At 50.8% G+C, this 27,823-nt stretch overlaps 1 protein-coding gene across 1 annotated transcript; it reads left to right on the plus strand.

Moving 5' to 3' along the window:
• The first annotated feature begins 12,155 nt into the window (after nt 1–12,155).
• LOC120762616 (uncharacterized) lies at nt 12,156–17,479 on the plus strand. The gene is made up of 12 exons (XM_040085188.2): nt 12,156–12,159; nt 12,393–12,545; nt 12,887–13,013; nt 13,203–13,414; nt 14,130–14,292; nt 14,419–14,501; nt 15,197–15,357; nt 15,577–15,706; nt 16,033–16,211; nt 16,297–16,375; nt 16,885–17,013; nt 17,356–17,479. The coding sequence occupies exons 1-12, from the start codon at nt 12,156–12,158 to the stop codon at nt 17,397–17,399; spliced, it is 1,464 nt and encodes a 487-aa protein (XP_039941122.2). The 3' UTR covers nt 17,400–17,479.
• The last annotated feature ends 10,344 nt before the right edge of the window (nt 17,480–27,823 follow it).

A 27,823-nucleotide genomic window follows, 5' to 3' on the forward strand; every position in this document is an offset into this window, starting at 1 on the left:
TCTCTTCCTTTGCTTTAACATTTTATCTCCGCTCTCTCCGTCCTCCAAAACGCTTCCCCTCCCATTTACGCCCAGGGTCACTGTCCCTGGGCCAGGGCTCCTGGAAAGAAGAGAGGCAGAATCCTTCCCACGGGCAGCAGAGGGTAGGGAAGCAGCTAGGGAGGAGATAAGGTGAGCAAACAGCAGGTGAGGTCAGCGCCAGTGAAGAAAGCGATGGAGGCCGAGGGTTAATGGCAGAAGGAAAGGCAAAGCAAAGGTGACCGGCCCGGGCTATCAGCAGAGAGAATCCGGGACAAGGATGGGCTTCTGGAACCTTCTGGGAGGGTGTCGGGAGGTGCTCTGGGTGCTGCCTGCCTCCCTCTGTGCTGCTCAGGGCTCTGCTCGCCCGGGTACTTCTGCGAAGGAGGAGCCACCGATGCCACCCCCCGTGGGACACCCGGGTCCCCTCTCAGCGGGCCCTGCCCCCTGGGGCACTACTGTCCGGAGGGAACTCTTTTCCCGGTTCCTTGCCCAGCTGGGACCCTCAACAACGCCACTGGTGAGTGTCACCTCCCCCGTGGCACTGTCCTGTGGTGACATCGGCGGTGCCCAGCTGGCCCTGAGCTCAGTGGCCACGTGTTACCAGTGGTGGTGGCCGCGTGCCAGCTCTTCAAACAAGTGCTGCTGGTGCTGTCCCTGCTGTGCCAGCTGCTGTCCCCTGGTGTCTGTGTCCCCTCAGGAGGTGGCTCCCAGGACAGCTGTGTGCCCTGCTCCCCCGGGGCTTTCTGTGCCAGCGTGGGGCTGAGCGCTCCCACGGGACCTTGCTCCGAGGGATTTTACTGCCCAGCAAACTTCAGCTCCGTCAGCCCCACGCCGTTCCTGTGCCCCAAGGTACTGCCGAGGGCTGGGGCAGGGAGTTCCCAGCTCTGGGCTGTTGGGGGTCCCGCAGTGGCCAAGGTTCACCCAGAGTTGGTTGAGACATTGGTCACATCCACACAGGGCTTTGGGTGATTCTGGGATTTATACAGCCCCTGATTTTGGCAGATATTTACTGGTGTTAGGCACATACTATTAGTAGATATTTAGAACAGAGACTCCACAAGGCGGAGGACTTGTCAGACCTCTAAAGGGGGGAATGATGCCTTTGGATTTTAGCTTTTCTATTTTTCATCTGTTTGTAACCCTGCAGTTCTTTAGTGCAGAACTCCAAACTCCACACACAGTGGGAGCTGCTGCTTCCCCATTTTGCTCACACACAACAATTCCTCTCCAGGCCTGGCCATCAAGGACACCTCACTGCCTCAGACCTGAGAGATGGAAACAAAAGTGAGCTGGGGGCAGCAAACTTGGGGTCAATGACTTCATTAGCTGCAGCTGTAATTGGGAGATGAACCCCAATGTGCAAATGGCCCAAAGGGATCAAAGTGTGCAAACCCGTGACCATTGTCCATTTTGGGTGCAGCCCCTGGGGGGCTTTGTCTGCCCTAAATGTCCCTGAGGGCACTTCCATAAACAGAACTGATTTTTATTCTCTTAATTCTGCCTGGCCTCTGTTTTTAGGCGGCCCAAAAGGCTTCCCCATCTCCATGAAATGCTCTCCCTTCTCTGTCCTCGCCAGGGTCACTTCTGTGGGTCAGGTTCAGCCCTCCCGCGGCCGTGCCCTGCCGGGCAGTACCAGCCAGCCTCGGGCTCTGCCTCCTGCATCCCGTGCCAGAGAGGATTCTACTGCCAGGAGCCGGTGGCAGGGGACCCCCGGCGCTGCCCACCTCATTCCTACTGCCCCACAGGTACTCTGGCACTTGCCAAGGGCTCAGGTGACCCCAGAGATGTGCGATCCCCAGTGTTTCCCCCAGGCCAGGTGACGAGGAGGTGGCAACGGGGCAGCGTGGCACAGCGGCCACCTGGGAGTCACTCGGTACAGCTGGAGAGCCTGGACACTCTTACAGAGGTTGATCTTTGTGCTCTCCCTTTTAGGGACACGGGTTCCTCTCACCTGCCCTGAAGGCACCTTCACTCCTGAGAACGTGACTGGCCTCTGGAATGAGAAGGAATGCCTGCCTTGCCTCCCTGGCCACTACTGCAGGTCAGCGTTTAGCTCACCCTGGAATTTTTTTCCTCCCACTGGAGCAGTTTGACATCCTTGTTTCATGCTGGGAAAGTCCTTCCCGGCTCCTCTCCTGCATTTCTCTAACTCGAAGAAAAGAAATACAAGCTTTAGCCACAGATCTGGGCACAGAGGCATTGGGTCTGGGAATTCTGGGAGGTAAAAGCAGTCTGGCATTTTTGTGGTACACAGAAGCACCCGGAAGAGGTGTGGGTGGCATTTATGAAATCATGGGAGCAGTGCAGAAAGTCCAGCCCGGTGCAAAGTCACCCACAATTCCATCCACAGCCGTGTGCCATGTTCATGGAATTTGGACTGGCTCACTTGAGTCACCTACACGTTTTTATAAGTGGAAAAAATGTGTCTATTCTCTCTCTCATATCAGAGGTTATTTTTGGTTTTTTGCAGAGTTCCTAGTTTCAACACTGCTATTTGCACCAAGGCAGCAGCGGCAGCTCAGAGATCACAAATTACTGTTCTCCTCTCCTCTCCTCTCCAGGCACGGGAAGCTGGAAGGGAAATGTGCAGCTGGATATTTCTGCCTGGCTGGGAGCTCTCAGGCTGCTCCCCAAGGTCTCCCCTTCTCCTGGCGCCTCCTGTGCCGCTGGGGCCAGGTGTGTGCAGGGCTGTGTCCGGCAGGTGGGTGAGGATCTGTCACATCCACAGTTCACAATGTTGACTTGCTGCTAACCAAGGAGAGTCGATAACACACTGCGTAATACGTTGCATTTTATCTAATTAAAGTCAGCATTCCTCATGGATTTCCTCGGTTTTGCATCGTTTTGAACCAGAGTGGGCCAGATCAAAACGACCCCATGGAATTTAGGGTGCTGAGCTGCCAGTCTGGACGAGTTTGAAGGCTCCAGGCTTCCCAACAGCTGTAAAAGTTCCTTCCACAGCAACAGCACACTCTGGCTCAGTCGTTTTTGCCACTGCAGGATTTGCACGTTTTACTTTTGTCTCCTTTCCGCCCATTTCTGTAGGTTACTACTGCCTGGAGGGGTCTGAGGTGCCCACACCTTGTCCTGCCAACACTCTCCGGGCTCTTCCAGGGGCTGGGAGGAGGGAGGATTGCCTGCCCTGCCCGCCAGGCCGCTGGTGCAAAGCAGGTTTGGGGGGCAATCACCGAGGGGAGGGGATGGCAGCTGCTTTTCAGGAGAGTTTTGTGCATCCCTGATTTCCCAGCCCCATTTTCCTCCATTCCAGCCCCGTCTTTCCCCATCTTTTCCAGTTTTTCACCCATCCCAGCCCCCTTTTATCCCATTTTTCCTGATCTCATCCCATTTCCCCCCATTCCAGCCCCATTTTCCCAATTTTTCCCCCATTCTGACCCATTTTTCTCACTTTTTCCCTCCATCCCATTTTCCCTCCCTCCCATCCTATTTTCCCCCCATTTTTCCCAGTCCCAGCCCCGTTTCCCCCCACTCCAGCTCTGTTTTCCCCACATTTCCTTCCACTCCATCCCCTTTTTCTCCCATTTTTCCTAATCCCATTCCATTTCCCCCCCATTCCAGCTCCATTTTCCCCCATTTTCCCCACATCTTGCCCATCCCATCCCATCCCATCCCATCCCATCCCATCCCATCCCATCCCATCCCATCCCATCCCATCCCCTTTTTCTCCCATTTTTTCTAATCCCATTCCATTTTCCCCCCATTCCAGCTCCATTTTCCCCCATTTTCCCCACATCTTGCCCATCCCATCCCATCCCATCCCATCCCATCCCATCCCATCCCATCCCATCCCATCCCATCCCATCCCATCCCATCCCATCCCCTTTTTCTCCCATTTTTTCCCAATCCCATTCCATTTCCCCCCCCTTCCAACTTAATTTCCCCCACATCTCACCCCATCCCATCCCATTTTTCTCCCGTTTTTCCCAATCCCATCCCCTTTCCCACCATTCCCACCTCATTTTCCCCCCATCCCAGAGCGGTGATGAGTTCTGCAGAGAAAAGGGGCGGTCACCTGTTAATCCAGTGACACCCCTGGGTGCCACCTGGCAGAGGAGGGGCTGCGATGGCGCAGGGGACACAGAGCAGAGGTGTTCCCGTGGCATTGGGGACACCCCCTTAACCCTCTTTTTTTCCTGTTTTTTAGGGGATTCTGAGGCCCAGCCGTGCCCTCTGGGGCACTACTGCTTCGGCAGCGATGGCAGTGACCACGGCAGCGTCCTGGCCCCTCAGGAGTGTCCCCCACACACCTTCCGTGGGCACCCGGGAGCACGGAGCCTGGCAGAGTGCCAGCCCTGCCCGCCGGGGTACCACTGTCCCCTGTCAGGTGGGTGGCACAGGGTGTCACTGTCCCTTCTCAGGTGGGTGTGGGGTAAAGCCGGCCCTTTTTCTGGCCTCTGGGTGGCAAAATTCCTTCATTTTCCCACCTCTGGGTGACAAAGTTCCTTCCCTTTAACCTCTTCGGGTGACAAAATTCCCTCCCTTTCCCTCTGGGTGACAAAATTCCTTCCCTTTAACCTCTCTGGGTGACAAAATTCCCTCCTTTTCCCTCCTATGGGTGACAAAATTCCCTCCCCTTCCCTCTGGGTAACAAAATTCTCTCCTTTTCCGTCTTCTGGGTAACAAAATTTCTTCCCTTTCCCACCTCTGGGACAACATTCCCTACCGTTTCCTTCTCTGGGTGACAAAATTCCCTCCCTTTCCCTCTGGGTAACAAAATTCCTTCCCTTCCCCACCTCTCTGCGATAAAATTCCTTCCTTTTCCCGCCTCTGTGTGACATAATTCCCTCCCTTTCCCGCCTCTCTGTGACAAAATTCCCAACAATAAAATAGGGAAAGGGAGAGAGAATTCCTGCTCAGAGCCTTTCTCCAGCCCCCGCTGGACTCCCAGGCTCCTTTCCTTTTTCACTCCCTTCTCTTCCCCACAGGCCTGACCAGCTTTGAGGATTATCCCTGCCCCCCTGGCTACTGGTGCCCTGGCAATGGGGACACTTTCCTCTGTCCAGCTGGCACTTTCAGGGTCCAGCCTGGCGCAAAATCCTTGGAAGAGTGTGATCCCTGCTCTCCTGGATATTACTGCCCGGATCCAGCCCACACAGGGCTCCCCAACACCCAGGGAATACCTTGCAAACCTGGCTATGAGTGCCCAGCAGGTGACACCACCTTGGTTTTCCTCATTTCCAGCCATTTCTCAGCCTGGGTGATGGACCAGCAGGGATTTAGGGGTGATTCCAGCCATTTCTCAGCCTGGATGATGGACCAGCAGGGATTTAGGGGTGATTCCAGCCATTTCTCAGCCTGGATGATGGACCAGCAGGGATTTAGGGGTGATTCCAGCCATTTCTCAGCCTGGGTGATGGACCAGCAGGGATTTAGGGGTGATTCCGGCCATTTCTCAGCCTGGATGATGGACCAGCAGGGATTTAGGGGTGATTCCGGCCATTTCTCAGCCTGGATGATGGACCAGCAGGGATTTAGGGGTGATTCCAGCCATTTCTCAGCCTGGATGATGGACCAGCAGGGATTTAGGGGTGATTCCAGCCATTTCTCAGCCTGGGTGATGGACCAGCAGGGATTTAGGGGTGATTCCGGCCATTTCTCAGCCTGGATGATGGACCAGCAGGGATTTAGGGGTGATTCCGGCCATTTCTCAGCCTGGATGATGGACCAGCAGGGATTTAGGGGTGATTCCAGCCATTTCTCAGCCTGGATGATGGACCAGCAGGGATTTAGGGGTGATTCCTGCCATTTCTCAGCCTGGATGATGGACCAGCAGGGATTTAGGGGTGATTCCGGCCATTTCTCAGCCTGGATGATGGACCAGCAGGGATTTAGGGGTGATTCCTGCCATTTCTCAGCCTGGATGATGGACCAGGAGGGATTTAGGGGTGACTCTTACCCCGTTCTCCCAGGCCATGATCCCTCTCAGCCCTCCCTGGTTTTGTTTAGCTGAGGTTGCCAAGGAAGTGGTCTGGGCTTGGAAAAGGAGGAGCTGTTTTCACGCAGGGCTGGGCATTGAGGTGTCAGCATGCCATGCTAAGTGATAAACTGCTTCCCAACAGTTCTGTGTCCTTTGGGGAGCTGCAGGAAAATCAGAGAGTTTGTGGAGAAGCCCCCTTGCTCTCTTAAGGGATTTGATCTCCTAAAAGGAAAGGAGAGCTGAGCAGCTCCGCTAATTCTTGCTTTGACAGCGGTGGGGTTCCACCAAGATCACTTTAGCCAGGATTTGAGGGGATTGTGTTACATCTAGTGGTGCTTTTGTGCCAAAAATGGGGCACTGAGGGCGTGGCAGAGTGGGGTAAGCCCCAACAGAGATTCTCCTGTCCTGGGAATGTCACATCAGCGCTGTTCCCCGTTTCTCCCCCAGGGTCAGTAAACCCCAAGCCCTGCAGGCCTGGCTCCTACTGCCCTGCTGTGACAGGAGAGCCCCCGCTGTGTCCTGCTGGCTACCACTGTCCTGAGGGATCCTGGACTTACACCAGCCCCGAGCAGCTGTGAGTACCTGCGGGTTGGAGCAGCCAGCCTGCGCTCCCCCAAACAACCAAATATTGGGAAATGTGCCCAGGATCCAGCCCAAACCAAGCCTTTGTGCGTGGTGCAAGAACAAAGAAATCCTTGGGGCTGCAGTCACGAATTTGGTGACTGAACAGGGAGGGGGATTTAAAGCTTCTGCCATTTTCTGCTTATCTTGGAGCCAGACGAGAACCGCTTTCAGTTCCGCCCTGTGTTTTCACTGATCACTGAATGCAGAGATCACTTTCAGAGATTTTTCCTTCCCTTTCCCTGCCCCTGTTCTGCCTCCCAGGTGTGTGTTCCCCTACTTCTGCCCCCCGGGCAGTGCCCAGCCGGTGCCCTGTGAAGGAGGGCACATGGCCCTCAGCCTGCCCGGCCTCAGGGGCTCAGCTGAGAGGTTCTGCAGAGTTTGTGCTGCAGGCACCTTCCGCAGCGACCCCCTGATCTCAGCGCCCTGCCAGCCCTGCCCAGCCGGCTTCACCTGCCCACCAGGTAAATTCAGCTGCCACAGGGGAGTGGGGCGAGAAACAGCAGCTCAAATTGGGAGCTGAAATAATTTTGAGTCCTGTGTGGGCAAAGCTCTGAATCCTCTGCAGTTATAAAAACCCTGGTGTGGGCTGTCACTGTCACGTGGGTTTTCCGCTGGATTTAGCCGGTGGAAGAGCTGGGGGAAAGAAAAAAAAAAAACCAACAAAAAAAGAGATTTATATTTAAATATGAATTGGACTGAAAAGCGCTGCTCTGCACACGTGTGTGTTTATATAGACTTGTGTCTATAGATAGAGGCATGTGTGTAGATGGATCACTGGGACAAGCATGTGCTCTCTGCCTGTCTCTCTGCGCTTCCTGGGGTCCCTGATGTCCCCCCTTTCTGCAGGCAGCGACAGCTACCACCAGCAGCCCTGTCCCCGTGGCCACTACTGCCCTGCCCTGTCCCCTGCGCCGCTGCCCTGTCCCCCGGGCACCCACGGGCGCAGCCACTTTGCCAAGCACCCGGGGGACTGCCAGGCCTGTCCTGCTGGCACCTTCAACCACCTCCCTGCCCAGGCTGCCTGCTTCCCCTGTGGCAGCTCTTCCTCCTCTCAGCCGGGTGAGTTTTTTGCGTGTGAGTGGAGTTTTCCCCTCTGTCGAGGCGTTTCCTGGTGTTCCACAAGCCCTGGGATCCTCCTGGGGCTGGGGGTGCTGCCCATGCCCAGCTGCCTTTCCCCTGTCCCACCCAGGAGGGGGATCCCTGATTCCAAAGCTGTTTTTTTTCCTTCCCTTACACTCTTACCCAAGGGGATTTGATCTCCTTGGAGATCAAAGGAAAGGAGAGCTGAGCAGCTCCACTAATTCTTGCTCTATCATTGCTTTGAAAGCAGTGGGGTTCCACCAAGATCACTTTAGCCAGGATTTGGGGGGATTGTGTTAGTTCTAGTGGTGCTTTTGTGCCAAAATTGGGCACTGAGTTCATGGCAAAGTGGAGTAAGACTGGAAACTGGGAATGTAAAGAGTGCTTATTCCTCACTTCGTGTACGTGCAGCACTGCCCCGGCATTTCAAATCAGGTGGATTTGGGGCTGTTCAGGAAGAGAGAGGGGTTGGGCAGCCCTGCCTGTCTGGGTCCTCACCCCATCCAGGGCCTCAATCTACAACTGAGTGGAGGGCTTGTCAGAACCCTGCTGCCAGCCAGCAGCTGGGCCTTTCTGCATCTCTGGCTGAACGGGGGCTGCAGCTGATGCTCCAAGGCTGTGTTGGTCCTGTGGCTCAGCTCTGCCCTGGAAGAGAGGCACAGACTGCAGCAGTGTCGCTGAAATGAGCACTGGGATTTGATAAAGGGTTCTGAGCACAGGAGCTGCTCCTTTCCAGCCAGCACAGTTGTTCCAGGCTGTATTCCCCACCCTGAACACAACCTCTCCTCCCAGGCGCCACCAGCTGTACCTGCCATGGGCTGAACAGGGCTTTCCAGCAGTCAGATGCCTCCTGCATCTGCCAGGCAGGTTATGTTTATTATGATGAGAGAGGCAAGGAAGACCCTGACAGCAACAGCGACCAGGATTGCCGACCTCAGGTAAAATCAGGCTCCAAACCAAAAATCGTTGTGTGATGTGCAGGAGAGGGGGAGTGTTCAGGCCTTAAGCTAAGCCTTAAACAAATATTTTAGGTCTTTTATTGGCCCTGTCTTGTAGGAGGTTTTCTTTACCGGGATCTTACGGGGTGAAATTTAAATTCATAAGGGATGGAAGGAAAGGATCCTCCCACGCCAGGGCAGTGGGAGCAGCACAGTGTCTCATGTGGATGACACACGCAGGAGTTTAAGCCTCCTTTAATATGAAGTTCTTCAGAACTGCAATGGGCAGGGAGACACTAAAGCCAGTTCATGTTTGTATCTTGCATGATGCCGCTTTTTTCCTCCTTTCAGGTCAGTTCTGTAGTGCAAAACCCTCTCCTGGTATGGGTCCCACAGCAATCCAGAGGGTCAAAATTATACCCTGGTTCTTTCAAATATTTTCTTATAGCTGAAGAAAATTAGAACCTCATGAGGGGTTGGGAGGTGAAATTGTTGTGTGCTTTCTTCGATGCTTTCCTTGTTGGATTGATGCCTTGTAAGGCTCCCTGGAACAGAGGCTGGGCAGAGTTAAAGGAATAAAGCAGGGATTTATTAAAAGGTTTTTAAAGGATACACCTTGGGCACTACAAAAGCCTGCCCAGGCTACACCCAAGATGGATCAGGGGTCACGAGCTTTCCCACTTTTATAAGTTTTGGTCCATTTCCATATTGGGGTTCAGTGTCCATTACACCTCAGGTGATGCAGTCCCACCCTCCCAGTTTGCTCTCCTCAGCTCTCTGCTGTTTGCACTCTTTGGGCCCGAAGCTGCAGCGGTGTCCTTGGTTCTGGGGCTGGAGAAGGATTGTTCTGTGTGACTGAGCTGTGAGGAGAACTGGCCAACACTCTGTGTGAAGTTCAGAGTTACGTACCAACACAGTGCAGAATCTGGAAAACACGAAAGATAAAACTCAAAGCGTCAGGATTGCCTTTACATCGAGCAGCTGAAGCGCAGAAGTGGGGAGGAGGAGAACTTCAGGGCTGCTGCAGCTCAGCTGGAGCTCTGGAGCGTGTCTGGGTGGGTTTTCCTGCAGGTGGACGAGCTGTGTGCCCCCGGTGAGATCCGGCTGGCGTCCACGCGCCGCTGCGCCGCCCCCGAGCGCCACGACTGCGCTCCCGCCTGCGGGCCGGCCGGAGGGGAGCTCCACGCACAGCTGGGCATGTGAGTGCTGCTGGTGCCTTGGGAGGGCTGAGCTGGAACTGAGACTGCACAGAGCTGGAGAACAAAGCAGAGATTTATTGAAAGGCCTTCAGGGTACAGCTTGGGCAGGAGAAGAGCCTGGGCAGGGCTACACCCAAGGTGGAACCAAACTGGGCACAAAATGGACCCAAAATGGACACAAAATGGACAAAGGGTCATGAGGTCTGACACTTTGATCAGTTTTGGCCCATTTGCACATTGGGGTTTAATTGTCCAATTCCAGCTCCAGGTTGTGAGCTCCCATCCCTCTTGTTCCTCCCTCCAGCCATTGTTGTTTGTGCTTTTGGGCTGAAAGTTGTCCTTGGTGTGCAGCAGGAACAGGATTTGTTTTGTGTCCCTGCTGTGTGCAGAGAGCTGAGTGACACTGAATGTGAGCCCAGAGCTGCACCCCTGGGCAGCACAGAACCTGAAATACAGGAAAGATAAAACTTAAGGCATCATTTCCCCCCTTTAGAGGCTTGGCAAAACCTTTTCCTTGTTGAGAAGAAGTTCTACAAGGACTCCTTCTACAAGGATTTCCTTGTAGAGACTAGAGTCTCTATTCTAAATATCTACTAATAATAGTTATTCAATAACAAATGAGTATCTAACAATAGGAAACAGCTAACAATAATAAACATCTAACAATAGATAAATATCTAATAACAGTAAATATCTAACAACAGCATCACTACCAGCCCAGCCTCTCCTCCAAAATACTTCTCAATTAGCCCTGAGCTACCAATCGCACAAGGTCGTGGCAGGGCTGGGCTGTGGGAGGTGTTCTTTTGGGAGATTTTCCATCAGTGGAGTTCCAGTCTGTGGAGGTTTTGTGCTTTCAGTCCTCATCGGCCCTGTTCATCTCCCTGGAGGGTATTTCCTCAATTCTCAGCACTACCTGGCTGTTTTGTGTCTTGGGTGGACACTCCACAGTCACCCAGTGACCAGGGCAGGGTGGACATAGCTCACTTTTCCTCAGGGGTGTGACTTTTCCACCTGCCTCAGGCTGAGCCCCTCTAGAGTGGATGGTCGCTCTGCTAGATTTAGGCCAGACATGAGAAAATCAATCCTTGCTCCTCCCCACACATAATCATGGAAAGATTTGAGTTGTGAGGGAACTTAAAGATCTTCTAGTCCCAACTAGAAATCAATCCTTGTCCCACCCTCCCTGCCACACCTTTAATGGTTTAGATTGGAAGGGACCTTAAAATCATTTAATTCCAACTAGAAATCAATCTTTGTCCCCTCTTTGACGCCTTTAATGGTTTGGGTTGGAAAGGACCTTAAACACGTCTAGTTCCAACCCCCTGCCTTGGGCAGGGCGATGCTGAAACCAGTCCTTGTCACACAGTATCACTGTTTTCCCTTTGCGAAGGAATTCCTGTGTTGCAAAAATCTCCCCCTGGCAGGGATTGCACAGAAATCTGGTGTGTCCAAACCGTACTCTGATCCTTTCAACCACTTTCCTGGAGCTGAGCTTTGGGGAGGGGTGTAATGCTCTGCTCCAGGACTGAAGGCGCTCTCTGCCAGACACCAACCAAGCGCTGGTGGTGGGGTGTCAGGTTTTGGCCCTTTTTTCCACGGATCCAGAGCAGGATCATCCCCCCCCGTGGGCTCTGTAGTAGCTGTTTGCTGAGGGATCAGGGCTGACCGAGGGTTTGTCCCTTTTTCAGCTGTCACTGCAAGCAGTACGTCTCTGCTGAGGAGCTCTGTGACCAGCTGTGTCTGCTGAGAGCCCCACGGGTCTCCCTGGGCTTCGGCACCCACAGGGAGCTGCTGCTGAGGATGGGCCAGGGGCGAGTGAGGGTACGTGTGGAGGGAGGGGTTGCTGTGTGAATGTGCAGGGCTGGGAGAGCCCAGGAATGGCAGCGGGGCAAAGCGACTCCTCCAGGTGAGGTTAAGGGTTGCTGCATCACAGAGGAACAACAATTCCTGAATTATTGGGGGAAAATGCCTAAAGCAGCCTTTCGCAGCTGCACTGAAGGTTGGCCACGAACCAGGGCTGACTGGCTCAGTGGTCAGAGTTCCCCCTGCTTCCCATAGGAGGTGTCGAACGTTCTGGGCCCAGATGAGCACGTGCAGAGCAGCCAGAGGGTGCATTTGGTTCTGTTCAGTCCCCAGGGAGTGCTGGGTTTCGTCGTCTCCAGCACAGAAGTTCTGGATGCATTTCTCATGGGTAAGGCTTGAGGGGGAACCCAAATTCCAGCCACACCCAGCCACCCATTTCCTCCCACTGGACAGCAAGTTGGCACAGAGGGAATCCATTATTAGACGCTCCAAACTATTTAAAGAGCAGGGAAATACCTCGCTCGGTCTAGGAGTGGGGAATTCACTGACTGCATGGGTAAATTCCTGGGAATGGGTCAGATAGGGGTTGCAAGACTTTGGATTTCCAAGAAACTAGAAGGAAACTCCAGAGATAAATCTGTGGGCAGGTTTCGGAGCTGGACTTGGCTTCGCAAGCTGTAATTGTCGCCAGATACAAAATAAATAATTCTTCCTTGCCAAGGGTCGGGTGTTGTCACGCGCTGCTCACTTTGCAGGGTTCATTCTGGTGTATATTCTTGCCTGTGGCAGGAGACTTTTCCTCGGGTCAGCTGCTGCACAAAGGGCACAGAGCCCAGAGGAGCTCCCCCAAAGACAGCCAGGCCCTGCCCCTCATCCCGAACCCAGTGGTGTGTCTGGAAGCAGGGGACACGATCCTTTTCCAGCTCAGCATCAATTCCCAGGGTGAGTGTGGCTGGGGCTGAGCACATTTGTGTGTCCAGACCCGTTCAGAGCAGTGGCTCCACGCTGGGCATCCTGCACGGATCCATCCCTTCACCTCCCTTCACCTCCTGGATCCCAGAACTGCGCAGGGCCTTACCTGAAGGTTGTCACTTTTGGGCTGGATTTCTGTAGGGTGAGATAAAGCTGGTCCTGTGTTAGACAGCACAAATCTTTGTGGGGCAGTAATTAAACTCAGTGAAGTGAGCTGTCCCTGCATGGCCCTGTAAAAGCAGCTCCAGAGTTCCCTGATTTCCCGGCTGGGGTGGCTCAGGGCTGCTGAGCCTGTGCTGCCCCATCCCCAGAGCGTGCCTCCAGCCATTACCCCGTCTACCAGAAGCAGCATCTCTACAACAACAACCCAGGCTGGGATTTCGGACCCTTCCGAAGGCTGGACCACCTGATCCAGGAGACTCAGCTGAACATCTCCTGGTAACGCCTGCTGTGGGTGACAGTGCTGTGGGCAGGACCTGAGAGTGAGGTTTTGGCAGAATCAGCAGGTCCTTGGTGGTGAAAATGCCACATTTTGCTGTGTCCAAGCCCCTGCGTTCAACCATCCTCCCAGATGGAGGCTGAAGGGAGTTTGGATGAGCTGGTGCCTTCCTCACTTCTCTCTTCCAGGTTTGCCCATGTTTTCCTGGAGCCCGGGACATTTGTTTTCAGGGACAGCTCCGTTCAGGAGCACTTCCTGATTGTGACAGTGAACGAAGCCAACGTGAGCTGTGACCCTGGGGCCGTGTCCTTCCAGCCCTCCTCCCTGTTCCAGCTAGCCAGACACGGCATTCTGAAGAAGCAGGATCTGAACTTGGCTCCCAGCTGGGCTGCAATCACAGGTACAGCCAAACCTCGGAGACACCCACCTTCAATCTCCATTCCCACCCTTGACCCTTCTTTAGGTGTGTGTTTAAACAAGCCTTTTCTTTGGAAATGCCACCAAAGCACTGCTTTGTCAGCTTTAATCCCTTGCTGTGTGGAACTTCCCGAAGTCCACTGCTCTCTGGCCAAGAACCTGCCTGCAGAGCAGCTGAGGTGGTGAGAGAGGGAAGGAGCAGCCGTGCTTCTCCCCACGCCCTGTTTGAGGAGTCCAGCTAACCGAGGGCTTTGTTTTCCTTGGCTGGAAAGCAGAAAATGACAGCATATTTCCATGATAAACCCAGCTGGAATTAAATCTATCATTCTGAAGTTAAATCCATCACTTCAAAGCTGACTAAGAGCCAAACACAAGGTCAGGTAAGGTCTCTGCTCCAAGCCAGGTGTGGGTGTGAGCGCTGTGCACACACCAGTCCTTCAGTGGGAGGCCAGGAAACCACGGAAATGAACGTGTGGTGTGCAAGCATCATCCCGGCTCTATAAAACAGAAATATTTGATATATTATCTATAAAATGTATTAACTGGACCCTTCGGTCCTGAAAACACTTTGCTCCTCATCCACCTGCCCCAGATTCTCCCAGAAGAGGAAGAAGTGAAATGAGTAGGAAAGGTGCAGAATGTTGGGGTTTTTTTTTTTTGTGTTTCTCACTTCTCGCCCTCCCTCCTGGCTTCTGCAGCGATCCTCTTTGTCCTGGCCTTCCTCGTGGTGGTGCTGACTACCCTGGCCATCATATTCCAACCTGCTGGCCCCAAAATTAGCCCCCTGAAGAGCTGGAAGCCACGATGGAGGAGCCTGGGGGAGCCACACATCCCACCAGAGTACATCCTCCTTAAGGACAGGTAAAGAGCAGCCTGTGCATGATCCTACAAATTAAAAAACTACCCAAGAAATGCTTGAGCTGGGCTGGGGTCTGATCTCACTGAGATGAATGAGGTGCTCTTCACCTTCTTTGCCGTTCTCTCCAGCCTCAAGTTCTATCAGATGCTTGGTCCTCGTGGATCTGGAGAAGATGCTGGCTCTGGAGAGAAAGGAGCAGTGCCTGGTGCAGGTGAAGTGCTGGGCCAGCCCCAGGTGTTCCCCCGTTTGGATTTTTCCTCCCATTTTCCTCTCTCGGGTGCAATATTTTGACACCTGCTCACCCAGAATTTCCTGCACTCCTAGGAGACCACAGAGGTGCTTTGCTGTGTGCATTTCCACAGACACACACGCTTCCAGGGATTATTCCAGCGTTTATTCCAGGTTTATTCCAGGGAATTTAACCCCTATCATGTGGACAGGTTGGAGATTTTTCCCTAAGGTGTTAAGAGAGTGAGTTCCCAGCCTCGACAACCCCTTAAAAACAGCGGCGAGTTCAGGTGATGGGTGAAGAAAATAAAGATTTACGAGTGTTCTCCTGGGCTTCGTCTGCTGGTTATTGACCGGCGGGCATCATTCTCTCTCTGGGAATTTCGGGGTGTTCAGAGGCAGAGCCCGAGCCCAGCAGATGGCAGCAGGTAGTGATGCTGGCAGCGGCGCAGGGAGCAGCTCCGGGAGCATCCCGGCGGATTTCTGGAGCTGATAGTAACGCTCTGTCACCCTCCCCCTCGCTGGGGAGCGAGACCTCCTCTCACATCTCCCGCCTCATCCGTTTTCCATCCTCACCGAACACAAAATCCCTGCGGACAGGCAGCGCCTCGCGTGGGAAATAACCTCAAATAACCTCGCGTCCCGTGTTGGAGCGTGTGCCTTCCGCTGGTGTTTCAGGGAACAGCTTTACACGCGGGCTGCTGGAGGATTTCAGTGTCCGCACCCTCTATGACAAGCTGGAGGATCAGAATTTGCACCTGGCCTCTCAGCTGGCAAAGCACAGGATGGACGTGCTGCTCTTCCACGACGGCATCAGCCAGAGGATCCAGAGCCTCGTGGTCAGTGGGGAGAGGCATTCGGGGGAAAGGTAGCCTTGGAACCATCAGAAAATTAAAGATAAATGGTTGCCCCGATGTGAAAGTTTATAGATGGATGGGTGTTACTCATTTCAATAGTTTATTTTGGCATGATAATAATTTTTTATATGGTTTTATATGAGAGGATGAACGTGGTTTCTGGGGTTTGCGACACACAGCGCTGCTGTTTTCTGCCGACAGGACACGGTGCAAGCTCTGGACTGGGAAGCCCTGAAAACCTTTCCCAGGCCAGGGATTTGTGGGCAGAAAGCTGCAGAGCAGAGCCGGGCAGCAGAGCTGAGGGATGGACGCTGGAACAACTTCCAGCCAGGTGAGAGGAGCAGGGTGCAGGGACAGGGGCAGCGTGAGGGCAGCAGCAGCACTGAAGAGGCTAAAACCAGACCTGACTCATCCCCACGAGAGGGCCCAGAAAAATTGTTCTGTGAGAGCTGCAAGACAGCTTTGTCTGCACCTGAGCTCAGTGAGAGGAGAGGTCTGGCAGCTCAGGGAGGAGTCACTCGGAAATGTTGTAGGAAATGAGGCACCCTGAGAAATTTCCAAGGAAAGGCTCCCGCTCTTGGTGCTGGTCTGGATTTAATCACGGTTTTCCGAGTGGTTCTGGGGAATCCCACTGAAATTTCGTGTTGGGTTCATCAGGTGCCCCGTGGCAAGAGGTGACCGAGTTGATGAGAGCTCTGGAAACGCTGCTTGGGGATGCTCCTGGTGGGAACAGAGCTGCAAATCCACAGATGGAGCTCAAGATCCAGGCACAGGCTGCAGCGGGAGCTGTACCCTCCCTGCACAGCCTGGGCAGTGAAAATAAACCAGAAGAGCAGGTGAGCTGCTGGGTTGGGGCCATCTCTCACCTTTCTGGGAGCGTTTTCCATTTCTTTTAACTTCTGAGCCCTTTTTATCCCGCAGGATCCTGAGCTGCCTCAGCTTTGGGATCTGTTCAGCAGGAAAGATGCTTTTTCCAGCCTGCCTGGGCACGAGCAGCACGGTAAGGGCAGTGCCACAGCTCTGAGGTGCTTTCAGAGGAGGCTGGTTCTGTGCTGAGGGTAAAGAGGGGTGTCTGTGTTTGCTAGCACAGCAAATGCAGAATTACTTTTCCCCATTTATTCTATTTTTTTACTTGCACTTTTTGTTTGTTTGTTTGTTTTTGGGGTTTTTTTTTTGTGAGGTGTCAGCTCAGGGCAGCCCCTTCTGCCTCCTCTATCCCTCTGTAGAGAGAAGTGAAGGAGTTTCCATCCCTTTACATCCTCTGTAGGAGAGAAGTCAAGGAGTTTCCATCCCCACAGACCCTTCACACCTTTATATTAAATGACCACCCGTAAGGAAGGGTCTGGATGCCATTACAATAATTAAATGCTAATATTTGGGAGGCCAGGAAGACTCTACACCATCATTCTGCGATCCTCACAGCATTCCCTCTGCCCAGGATGATATTTCCTTCTTGCAGCCATGAAGAGCCTCTTCCTTTAGGCTTAAAAATGCCCCTCTTTGTTGCAGGTTTAGATCTCCAGTTGGTTTATCTGACTGAGCTGGAGGTAGAGGGTCTGGTGGCAGCTTCCCCCCTTGCCAAGACCCTGTGTGACATCAAGGAAGCTTTGGTGAACTTGCGGCACCCCTCAGCCCTTGGTAATTCAGCTGGGTTTTTTGTGTGTGTGCTGGTTTAGAGCAGTAAATAAACCAGGAGTTAAAATAAGCAGGATTTCTCCTGAACTAAACATTTTCCTCCAGCAGCTGCTGAATTTTTTAGGCCGTGGCGCTGGGAGTTTGAAATGAATGAGGGTGAGGGTTTGGTGTAATTATGGGAGGATCATTTGCATCATTTTAAAATCCTGAACCTGCTGGGGTGCTGCAGCCCCTGGGCAGTGCTGCAGGTCCTGTCCTGGGTAAATCCTGCTGGATTGGCTGTGGTGGTGGCTCTTGGTGTCCACTGAATTTCCACTCTGCTTTTATTCTGAATTTCTCCATCAGACAGCAAACATCAAAGCAGCCTGGGGAGCTCAGGCCTCCTCTGACTGCTGGATTCCTGGGGTGAAGCCCTGCAGCTGGAACAAAGAGGAGCTGCACTCTCAGAGCACTGAAGGGACAGAAGCAGGAGCATTTCATGTTCTGCACAGTAAAACAGCCACCAGCTCAATTCCTGGAGGAGCTGAACTTATCCTGGGCGATGGATTGGGGAGGGAGGGGGTGTCTGGGACAGAGCAGCTTTACCTGAAGTATCACAACAGACACAGATTTAATTAGGGATGCGTTTGGTCAAATATGTGATGAGGAGTCAATATTCTTTTTGCTTAACCTAGAAATATTTTCATGTTTGCTGTGGATTTTTAATAATTTGTAGGCTGGAGAAAGAGGCTGAAGTCTTTGGCGTTGCAAATTTCGTGTTTTGTGTTGTGAAGTCAATAAAGAAATAAACAGAGCACCACAGGTGGCATGAGAACCTCTATTTACCAATGTGTTCTGTGCAGCCTTTCTGATCTCTGATTGAGGGATGTTTGTGAGTTTTTCAAGCATTTTAGATCCATCCTTTTAAGCTTTGCCCAGCTCCCCTACATGGCCTGGGCATGTTTTAAATGCTCTCAGTAAGTTCTGCTGGCAGAGACCTCAAAGCTCTCTACAAATGTGATTTTTTTCTGAGCAGAGACACACTGGAACCATTCCTGCAGGGATAGCTGCTGCTGTCCAGTGCTCTGTGAGCCTGATTTTTGATTTTTAACATCCCTGCTGCCACGCTGCTTCTCTTGTTCTGTCTGTGTGAGAGCAGGGCTGTGAGGAGGGAATTGTTCCCATGGCCCAGGAGCAGAATCCCCTGCTCCACATCCCTGATCTCCAGGTGAAGGGCAGCAAGACAGGATTTGAGCCAGCACAGTCCCTTGGATGTGGAAAATGGATTTGTGGAGGATTCTCAAAGCCTGGCAGGAGGCTCACACAGTCCTGTGCATCTGTGTGCAAACTCTGAGATAAAATCTCCTGGCTGAGAAAGGCCATGGGATGGGACAGACATTGCTGAGAGAGAAACGGGACTGGGAACAAGTTTCAGATGATGGCCTTGCAAACAGAGCAGAGATTTTGGAGAGATAGAACAGTGGAAGATTTATTGTAGCAGGACCCATGAGGGGTAATTTTAGATGATTGGCTTTAAAGCATTAACAGCATTGTGTGGGAAAACCTGATAGGCCAAGAAGCTCTTATAGTGTATTGTAATTAGGAAACAGTTTAGCTCTTGATTTTTGATAGCTTGAATTGTAACATCTGTACCATCTCACCCTTCTCATGAGACTGAAAACGGAATAAAATCCTTTAAAATGCCTTTCAGGGGTCCCATCTGTGGGTCAGAAAAAGGGTTTTTCTGACCTTTGGCAACCCCACCAGGGAGGCTCCAGCCAGCACCAGTTCTCCTCTCAGTGCAATATTTACTGATTTTTCTTTATGTGTGAAAAGCCTGGGGATCTCACTCCTCGCTGGTTCCTGGGCACAAAGCTGTGTTTGCTCCTTGCATCACCCCAGGGGTTTTCACAGAGTGAGATTTGGGTGCCCAGGAGCCCAGGACAGAAGCTCTCAGCTTTCCTTCCACTGCTGGATCCAGAGGAACTCCAGGGTTTTGCCACTCCTCTTGGTGGTTCCAAGTTTTCCAAGCTTCCTCCCAAAAAAAAACAACAAAAAAAAACCAACCCCAAAAGGTTTGTTCAGCTTCCTTTATAGTCTCGCCCTGGGAGAATTTCAGGGTTTCCTGGCAGCTCAAAGGGATTTTTTGGGAATGGGAACAAGCAGGCAAACCCTGCAAAACCCCTGCAGGTCACTGTGGTTGTCTGTTGGGGAAAGTGGCAGTGGGGAAAAAAAAAAAAATCCTTGCTGTTTCTTTATGTTTTCAGCAGATATGTTCATAACAACCCTCCATGGAGGTAAGAATCTCTCTGATACCCGAGGGAAACCTGGTCCCCAAGAGGTGAAAAAGTTATCTCTGTGACTTGTGGCTCCAGATCCTATTTGTGAAAGGCAGGGTGGAAGGCAGCCGTAAATAAAATATATCATAAATTTTATTGTAGCAATATTTCAATGAGTAAGTCGATTTGTTTTAGGCCAAACCAAAGATATGTGTGTGAAATTTTGTTTTAATTTCCCCCCACCCCCCAATTCTTGTTTTCTTAACTTCAGCTGTAAATTTTATATATATATATATATATATATATATATATATATAAAATCAGAGTTTCTAAATATTTTGGGTCTTTTTTCTTTTTTTTTCCCCACAGACCCAAAGGATATCAATGAAAAACCACAGTTTCTTTAAGCAGTTCTTTGAAAAGATCTAATAAAAAGAGGAGTGGTGCAGCCACTGCGTTTATAGCAATTGTGACGTATTTGCTGCTGACAGCTCATTTTCCAGGGTTCTGTGGAACCTCCTGGAAGCCCAGCACAGCCTGGAGCAGCAGTGAGGTTCCCTCGTATCAGGAGAGTGCCCTGGCACTGCTGATAACAGAGATGGAGTGCAGGGTCAATGAATTTGACATTTGGAGAAGGGTCACAGGTTCTCCTCGGGATTTTTGGGTTGTACCTCTCTTGAGAGAGGAGGAAAAGGCTTTTTGCAACATCCACTGCGAAGTTCAGCCTCTCCTGGAGAGCACCAAGCGTGGGAGGGAGGGCTGGGGTCCTCGGGGAGAGAGCCCTGGGGTGTGAAATGAGCTGCTGCTGTATTGGAACCCTGGGCACTGAGGATTCCAGGCTTTCTGTGCTGCCAGGCACTGACCCCCAAGCAAACACTGCATTGGACCTGGAACAGCTTCCAAAATGGAGTGACAGCGCTGGGATTGTGGGTGTGGAGTTGGGATAGAAGTGTGTGATAGCACAGGGTGGAAAACTCAGAGTTTAAGGGTTTAGAATACTGTAATAAAGCAAGGAGGAGGGTTTAGGGCAGAGGCTGTGTCCTTTTTTTCACCTTCTTCTTCACCTTCTTCTTCATGGGTCTGGGTGGTGTTTTGTAACTGGGTAAAAAAAAATCTCATTGTGGGCCACTGGTGTTTGGTTATTGGGTAAAAAGTATAAATAATATAGGTGTCATCTTGTTATTGGGTAATTAGTGCTTAAAATACCTTGGAAAGCGTTGGAGGCAGCTCCATTTTCTACCTTGTTGGCTGAAACTCACAACTTGTGAGGCTGTACTTTCGATAAGAATTAATAAACAGCTGAGCCTGAACACAAGAAAACTGCGTCTCCCGTGCTTTAATCCCAGCCCTAACAGAAGAAAAGAAGATAAAAACCCCACACTCCTGATTTTATCCTTCATTCTGAAGCTGTCACCTCTGCCAGAGAACGCTGCTGGTGCTGCTTGTGGCCCTTAAAGGCTGCCCCTGGGTATTCCAGAGGAAGAGTTTTTAATGCTGCAACAAGAAAAAGTTCAATGAAGATCCCTGATGAAAGATAAAGATACCTAAAATCCATCTGAAGAAGATTTCCAGTGAAGATATTCTGGAAAGTTACTAAAGAGGATTTGTGTCCTGGATTCCCAATCTGAGCCCCTGAGCATCCTCAGCTCCGCTCAGGACCTGATGCTCTTGAACACTTCCTGAACAAAGAGCCAAAAGCAGAAACCGGGCTCTGAAATCAAGGCTGGGTTTGAAAATGCTCTGGTGGGAGTCAAGATTGCCTCCACACAGGGAAGAAATCTCCTGGTAGTCCCAATTCTAGCTCCAGGAAAAGTTGTTTGGGAAGTTTCTGGCTTTAACGTCGTGCTTTTATCCCTCACAGGACAAGAAGGTTTCCAAGGAGCAATTTTTACACCACTGCTGAAAAATCAGAGCATTGTCACTCCAAAATTCCTGGGTATGAGCCTGAAATAAATGTTTCCATAACTTTGTTTCTCAAATATGAGAGGGAAGAACAACCTTCTTGTTGTCCTCCTGCGGGAGGAATAAAAACCTGAAGTAAAGATGTTTTTAATTTATAGCCAAGAGGAGAAATCTTTATTTCCAGAATTAAAAACTCTTTCTAAAGTTGCTTCTTAATCCCTTCCTGTGGTATGTGAAGTCCAGGAGCTGTGGATGACATGGTGTGAACCATAGAAACACAGGAATTACAGTGGATTTTCCCTTTCAGCTACTTTTGCTCTTCTCTCTACAGCTGAACTGGGGAAGTCAGAGGATTAAACCAGAGGGAAACGCAGAAAATACAGCTAAAAAACCAATTTGCTTTGGGTAGCTCCATCCACAGCAGATGAGCTCCTGACCTGAGTGGAATCAGGGCTCGTGTTTTCTTCCCCAACACGTGTCTGTGAGCGTTCTCTGTTCCTCACACAGGTAAAAAGAGTCAATCACCACGGGGGCAGCAGGAATAAAACTCCAGGATCCACTTCCAAAGAAACTGGGGAAAATGGGAAAAAGCTGGGAAAAGCTGGGAAACACTGATAATGACAGATGGAAGGGGTTGTGTCACCGAGACACACAAAGCAGTCACACGCACACAAGAGATTTTCGCAGAGGTCCTTCCGATCCAGCTCCCAGCTGAAAGAGCGGAGAGAAGAGAGCCCCTTTGTTTATTTTTTTTACTTTTTATACATTTGTGGGTCTAGCAGAAGATTGGCTTTTTGGGGTTTCCACCCCTCAGCCTCAGCGGCCAGACCAATTGTCAGTTACAATTGTTTTCAGGTTAGAAACATGAAAACAAAGGACAGAGAATGAAAAACAAAGGATCTGTTTATGTTACATCTGTGAGAAAGGTAGAAAACTGCTCTTAATATTGTACAATAACTAAAAAGGTCTGACTCCATTTAAGAAAATCAAAAGGCTCAGAAAAACCAGGGTAACAGGGTTGCTTGGAGCTGAGCTTGGAGCCGCGTTGGTTCATCCCGTGCTGATGCCCTGAATTTCTTGGGCTGCTGGCAGAACCCCTGAGACAGCCAGCTCCTGATCTGTGAGATGATGGTCCCACTGAGCCAGTGCAGCAGGAAAGCAGCCTGGAGGCAGGAATATCCCTGCCGTACCCACCGTGGTGCTCACGGACACGGGGATTGTCTGGTGAGCCAGCCCTTGGCACAAGGGCGAGCTCATCTTTAACACACTGCTGCTATTTCCGGCCTTGTTGAATTGCTCAATTAACAGGTTCATGGTGCTTTTATCTTTCTCTCTGGCAGCTTCTCTAATTTGCTTTATGACCCCTGAGATAGCTCCTATCTTCACAGGATGGACCCTGCCCAGCACTCACGGACCTGTTGATTCATCAGTGCTGCTGATTCGCTGTGCCGGGCACTGGAATATTTCCCACGATTAGAAACGTGTGTAAAACCATGTGTAAAAATGCAAAACATATAGATAAACCTTTCTTCCTCAAGGCTTCTCCTGACAAAATAAAGCAGGCTGTAAAATATAATTATCGAGGGCAGAGATTTTCCTCTCTACACCGCCCAAGGTTTCATTGATCTCAGAAATACTCACAGGCAACTTTAAAGCTGCAGCACTTGGTTTTATGCTGCTCTTTTGTTGCTGTAAATATTTTTGAATTGGACAAAAACATATCCAAAACGTATTTTTTTCACCGTGGTACCTAAGCAAGCAAAGGGCTGCTGGGATTTCCCAGTAAGATTCACATGAGTGAGAATTCCCTGTGCTTATTGTGAAAATTACACAACAATCTTGGAAGATTTTAGCTGTTCATGTCCTGGGAAAGTGGCGTCTGGGTGCCCATGTCTGGAAAAGCAGCTTTGTACAAGGAAAAGAAATTAAGCCGGACAAAATCTGGTCTTAAAGTAAATCAGGTTTCCATCCAGTCATTAGAAGGACTGGAAGAAACACAAAATAAGGAAGAAAAAATTTGGTCTTCCTTGTTACCTCGTGCTGATTGGGAGCATTAGACCCTGAAAAAGAGAGGCCTGGAAATTCCACTTTTATCCACCACAAGCAACAGGCCTCGACTCCCAATCTCCCCCTCACCCATCTGTCAGCCAGCGCAACTTCTGACAAACCAAAAATACCTCCAAATCCACGCTGCTCCCTGGGAGGAATCTGGTGCAGCCCCTCACTCCTCCTCCTCCAGAGCCACAGAGCAAACAACCCTTCCTCCTATCCTTCCCAACCCGCACCTACGGGAGCCAGACGGGCAGAAAAGCTGCCAATAAACCCATTTCTTGGCAAGGCAAACACAGATAAGGAGCAGAAGGTTCTCCTTGTGCCCAAGCTCTTCCTGAATTCCCCTGGAGAGCCCAAAGTGTTGGGCCTGACCTTTGCCAGCGGCGCCAGGGAGGTGCGAGCTGATAATGGGGGTTGTGGTCAACAAGGAAGTCAACGCGTGGTGTGTGGGTCAAAGGCGTCCAGGAGCTCAGGTCAGGCCCTTCTGGGCAGCAAGGATTGTTTTCCCAAAGGCTGGAGCACCAAACTCTCCGGGATCCAGGCGTGAGGGGAAGGGCAGGAAAGGCCACAGCCCTCGATAAGCTGGGCTGACAGAGGGGAAAGTGCTCAGCAAAGGTGCCCGGACAGGGATCACAGGAAAAGGGGCAGGAGCTGGAAACTGGAGCTAAAAAAGTCACGGCTCTCCCTTAGGGTTAGGTCTGGTTTATGGCTGGGGTTGGGTTAGAGTTGGGTTTGGGTTAGGGTTAGGGTTACGGTTAGGTTTGAGTTATGGTTGCAGTTGGGTTTGGGTTAGGTTTAGGTTTGGGTGAGGTTTAGGTTTGGATTAGAGTTGGGTTTCGGTTAAGGTTAGGTTTGGGTTAGGGTTGGAGTTGGGTTTGGGTTGGGGTTAGGTTTGGGTTAAGGTTAGGTTTGGGTTGGGGTTAGGTTTGGGTTAAGGTTAGGTTTAGGTTTGGATTAGAGTTGGGTTTGAGTTAAAGTTAGTTTTGGGTTAGGATTGGAGTTGGGTTTGGGTTAGGGTTATGTTTCAGGTAGGATTAGAGTTGGGTTTGGATTAGGGTTAAATTTAGGTTTGAGTTAAGGTTGGAGTTAGGTTTGGGTTAAGTTTGGGTTTGGTTTAGGTTGAGATGCCCGCGGAGTTACCACAGGTCAAAGGGGCAGATGTTGGGAATTCAAGCCAACAAAACATGGCTCTCTCTTAGGGTCAGTGTTAAGATTTGAGTTTGGGTTATGTTTAGGGTTAGGGTTAGATGCCCAATTGGTGACCAAAAGTCAAAAGTGTTGGAAATTGCAATTTGGAGCTAATTAATCCATGCTTGTCTCTTATTAAGTGCTGCTGCAAAGTTGGGTTTACTCCACCTGCATGAAATTTTGATATATTTTGCTATAAATGAGATCAGGACTTGTGGGGTTTTTTCAGGTCTTGTCAGAGCAGCCAGAGTTCACTTTTTTTTTTTTCCTGTAGCCAAAGGAGGGTTGCATGTTCCATAAACAGTCCTTGAACTCTTTCCTGGGGAAGTAATTTTAGATCTAAGATGTAAATGTTGTTGGATCCAGATTAAGTCCATCAGCACATGTCTCCCATCAATGATTTACCACCCTTAGGAGCTTTTGTGCAGCCTATTTACCTGCGCTTTGTAGGTCAGCAGTAACTAAGAATGAGGAAGACTTTGTAGTGTTATAAATCCTTTGCTTACCTTGGCAAACTGCAGCTTCAAACTCCTTAGCCAAGCTCAGAAATAAAGTATTTGGGTAGGGCATCATCTCTCTTCTGTTTCATTCTTTTGTCGCCCTTTTTTTTAAAAAAAAAAAAACTTCCTGACACTTTCACCTTGTGCACTGGGAGGAAATTTGAGGCTGGGTTGAGGAGATCCTGCACTCAAGGAGAAATTCACCTTGTGGAGGGGTTTAATGTCAGCAACGAGCTGGACCCAGCAGCTCCTTCCCCTCTGAGTTATTCTTCAACCTCCCTGGGTGGTGCTGGGGGGAAGGAAAGAGAACAGTCACAAAATCCCAGTTGCAGCTGGAGACTGGGACACTGGTCTTGGGAACATTCTGTGTGCTCAGGAGGGAATGAACTTTCCCCCAAAGCAGCTCAGACCTGACAGAAGCACGGGGTAATCCAAACCTAACCTGGAAGAGCTGGTTTGGACCCTCGGGAATTTAAGGCAAAATTCCTTTCAGCCACGATGGAGGGACTGGTTCTGGTCAGGGCTGCACTGCTCCCAGCTTGGAGAAGATTTAAAGCACAAAGAACTCCCCAACTTCCCCAGAATGGCTGAGCTGGACACCTGAAATGTAATAATAATTTAATATCATTGCACTTCTGACCTCAGCCCTACACCTGGGCAGAGGGGAGCTGCTCCGAGCTGCTAAAGCTGTCTGTGTTTGTGCTGTGGGGGCATCTGGAGCTGGTGAAAACTGGTGATGCCTTTTGGGCTTATCTAAAACCAGGGGCCAGACAAAATGAAGAGTATAAAAATCATTTCTGTTTATTGAAGGGCCCTCAGGTACATTTAGGGCAGACAAAGCCCCCCAGGGGCTGCACCCAAAATGGACAATGGTCACGGGTTTGCACACTTTGATCACTTTGGGCCATTTGCACATTGGGGTTCATCTCCCAATTACAGCTTCAGCTAATGAAGTCATTGACCCCAAGTTTGCTGCCCCCAGCTCACTTTTGTTTCCATCTCTCAGGTCTGAGGCAGTGAGGTGTCCTTGATGGCCAGGCCTGGAGAGGAATTGTTGTGTGTGAGCAAAATGGGGAAGCAGCAGCTCCCACTGCGTGTGGGGTTTGGAGTTCTGCACTAAAGAACTGCAGGGTTACAAACAGATGGAAAATAGAAAAGATAAAATCTTGAAGGGATCAACCTCAGTGCAAGGACCTGCACTGGGAGAAGCTCCTGGTAGCTGCTCCCTCTGGTTCTGCTGCTAGAGCTGCCCATGTTTGTGCTTTGGAAGCATCTGGAACTGGTGGAGAACTGGAGCTGAGGTTGTTTGGACTGCTGGCACAGGTTCACACCTGGCTTTTAGGTGACTGCAGCCAGGTGACAGCATGACATCACTGTGGCTGCACGGCTGGCAGGGGTTCAGTGCTGGGAACCTCCTCAGATGAAAGGCTCCGAGCAGGTGGATCTCTAAGTCATCAGTGTCCCTGCCAGCACGCCCAGTGAACTCTCCTCATGTCACAGCATTGTAACTCCCAGAACTCATTAAATAACCCTGTTTCAGCCCTCTCAGGTCACAGACACCTCCTTTATCTACCAGGCAGACACAGATCAATTTTCCTGCTATAAAATCCCTGTCTGGACTTCAGTTATCAGCTGTTACGATCCCATAGGAAATGGCATTCCAACTGTACTTTGCCCTTAAGTCGTTCATTCAGGATGACTTTATTTGTGGGGGAAAAACAGAACACTGCCTGTGGGAAAAGATGATTTTACTGAATAGTTTTGTGTTGTTAGGGATGGTGGAAATGATCAAACTAGATCCAAAGGAAGCTCCTAAAAGGCTGAAATTTAGGAATTGGCAGTTTTAGACTGCAGTAATGTGAAAGGATGTCATTGCACTGGTTTTTTGTGCTTAGTGGTTTTTGGTTATAGCAGTGACCTGACTCCAGTGCTCCTTGTGGCCAGGGGAGTCTGCAAAAGCTTTTGCTGTCTCCAGTTTGCTTTCTGCAAGGTTTTGATGTGATCTCTGAGTTCTGGTGCCCTGCACCTCTTGGCCCAGCCCCTGCCACTGCCTTGGCTCTACCCAGGCCAGTGTTGTGCTCGCATTTCTTGTCTCACACACTGAAATTCTCACGGAACAGCTCTTCCTGTAAAAAAAAAGCAAAAAACCCCAAAAAACTGCAGGGATCTAGTGCTGAAAGCATCTTCAAAAATAGCAGCCTGGGTGTGTTTTTCTTCCTCCTTGTGCCACAGAAGCAGTGCTGCTGCCAGCCCTCCCTGCAGGCAGAGCAGAACCCAGCTCAGAACCAGCTGCAGGCTCTGCTCTCAGCTCTACCTCCCCCTTCCCTGTCTCTCTGGCAGCACTTTTTCCCCTCAGGAGAAGTAAGGAAAGGCTCCAGCTTCTGGAGGATATTGGGCTCTTTGCTTTGAGGGAATCCCCTGTTGTGGATCTGAGCTGCTCCCTTCAAATATTCTGGTTTTCATTTGTGCAGAACTTCTGCTGCGCTGTCCCACAGCCGTGAGCTCCCACTTCTCTGTGATGCTGAGCTGGGACAGAGACTGCACAGAGCTGGAGAATAAAGCAGAGATTTAGTGAAAGGCCTTTAAGGTACAGCTTGGGCAGGACAAGAGCCTGGACAGGGCTACACCCAAGGTGGAACCAAAATGGGCACAAAATAGTCACAAAATGGACACAAAATGGAAAAACTTTCACAAAGTCTCACACTTTTATAAGTCTTGGTCCATTTGCACATTGGGGCGGAATTGTCCAATCCCAGCTCCAGGCTGTGAGCTCCCATCCCTCTTGTTCCTCCCTCCAGCCACCGCTGTTTGTGCTTTTGGGCTGAAAGTTGTCCTTGGTGTGCAGCAGGAACAGGATTTGTTTTGTGTCCCTGCTGTGTGCAGAGAGCTGAGTGACCCTGAGTGTGAGCCCAG

Source organism: Hirundo rustica, chromosome 23 (assembly GCF_015227805.2).
Source record: "Hirundo rustica isolate bHirRus1 chromosome 23, bHirRus1.pri.v3, whole genome shotgun sequence".
Classification (NCBI taxonomy): Eukaryota; Metazoa; Chordata; class Aves; order Passeriformes; family Hirundinidae; genus Hirundo; species Hirundo rustica.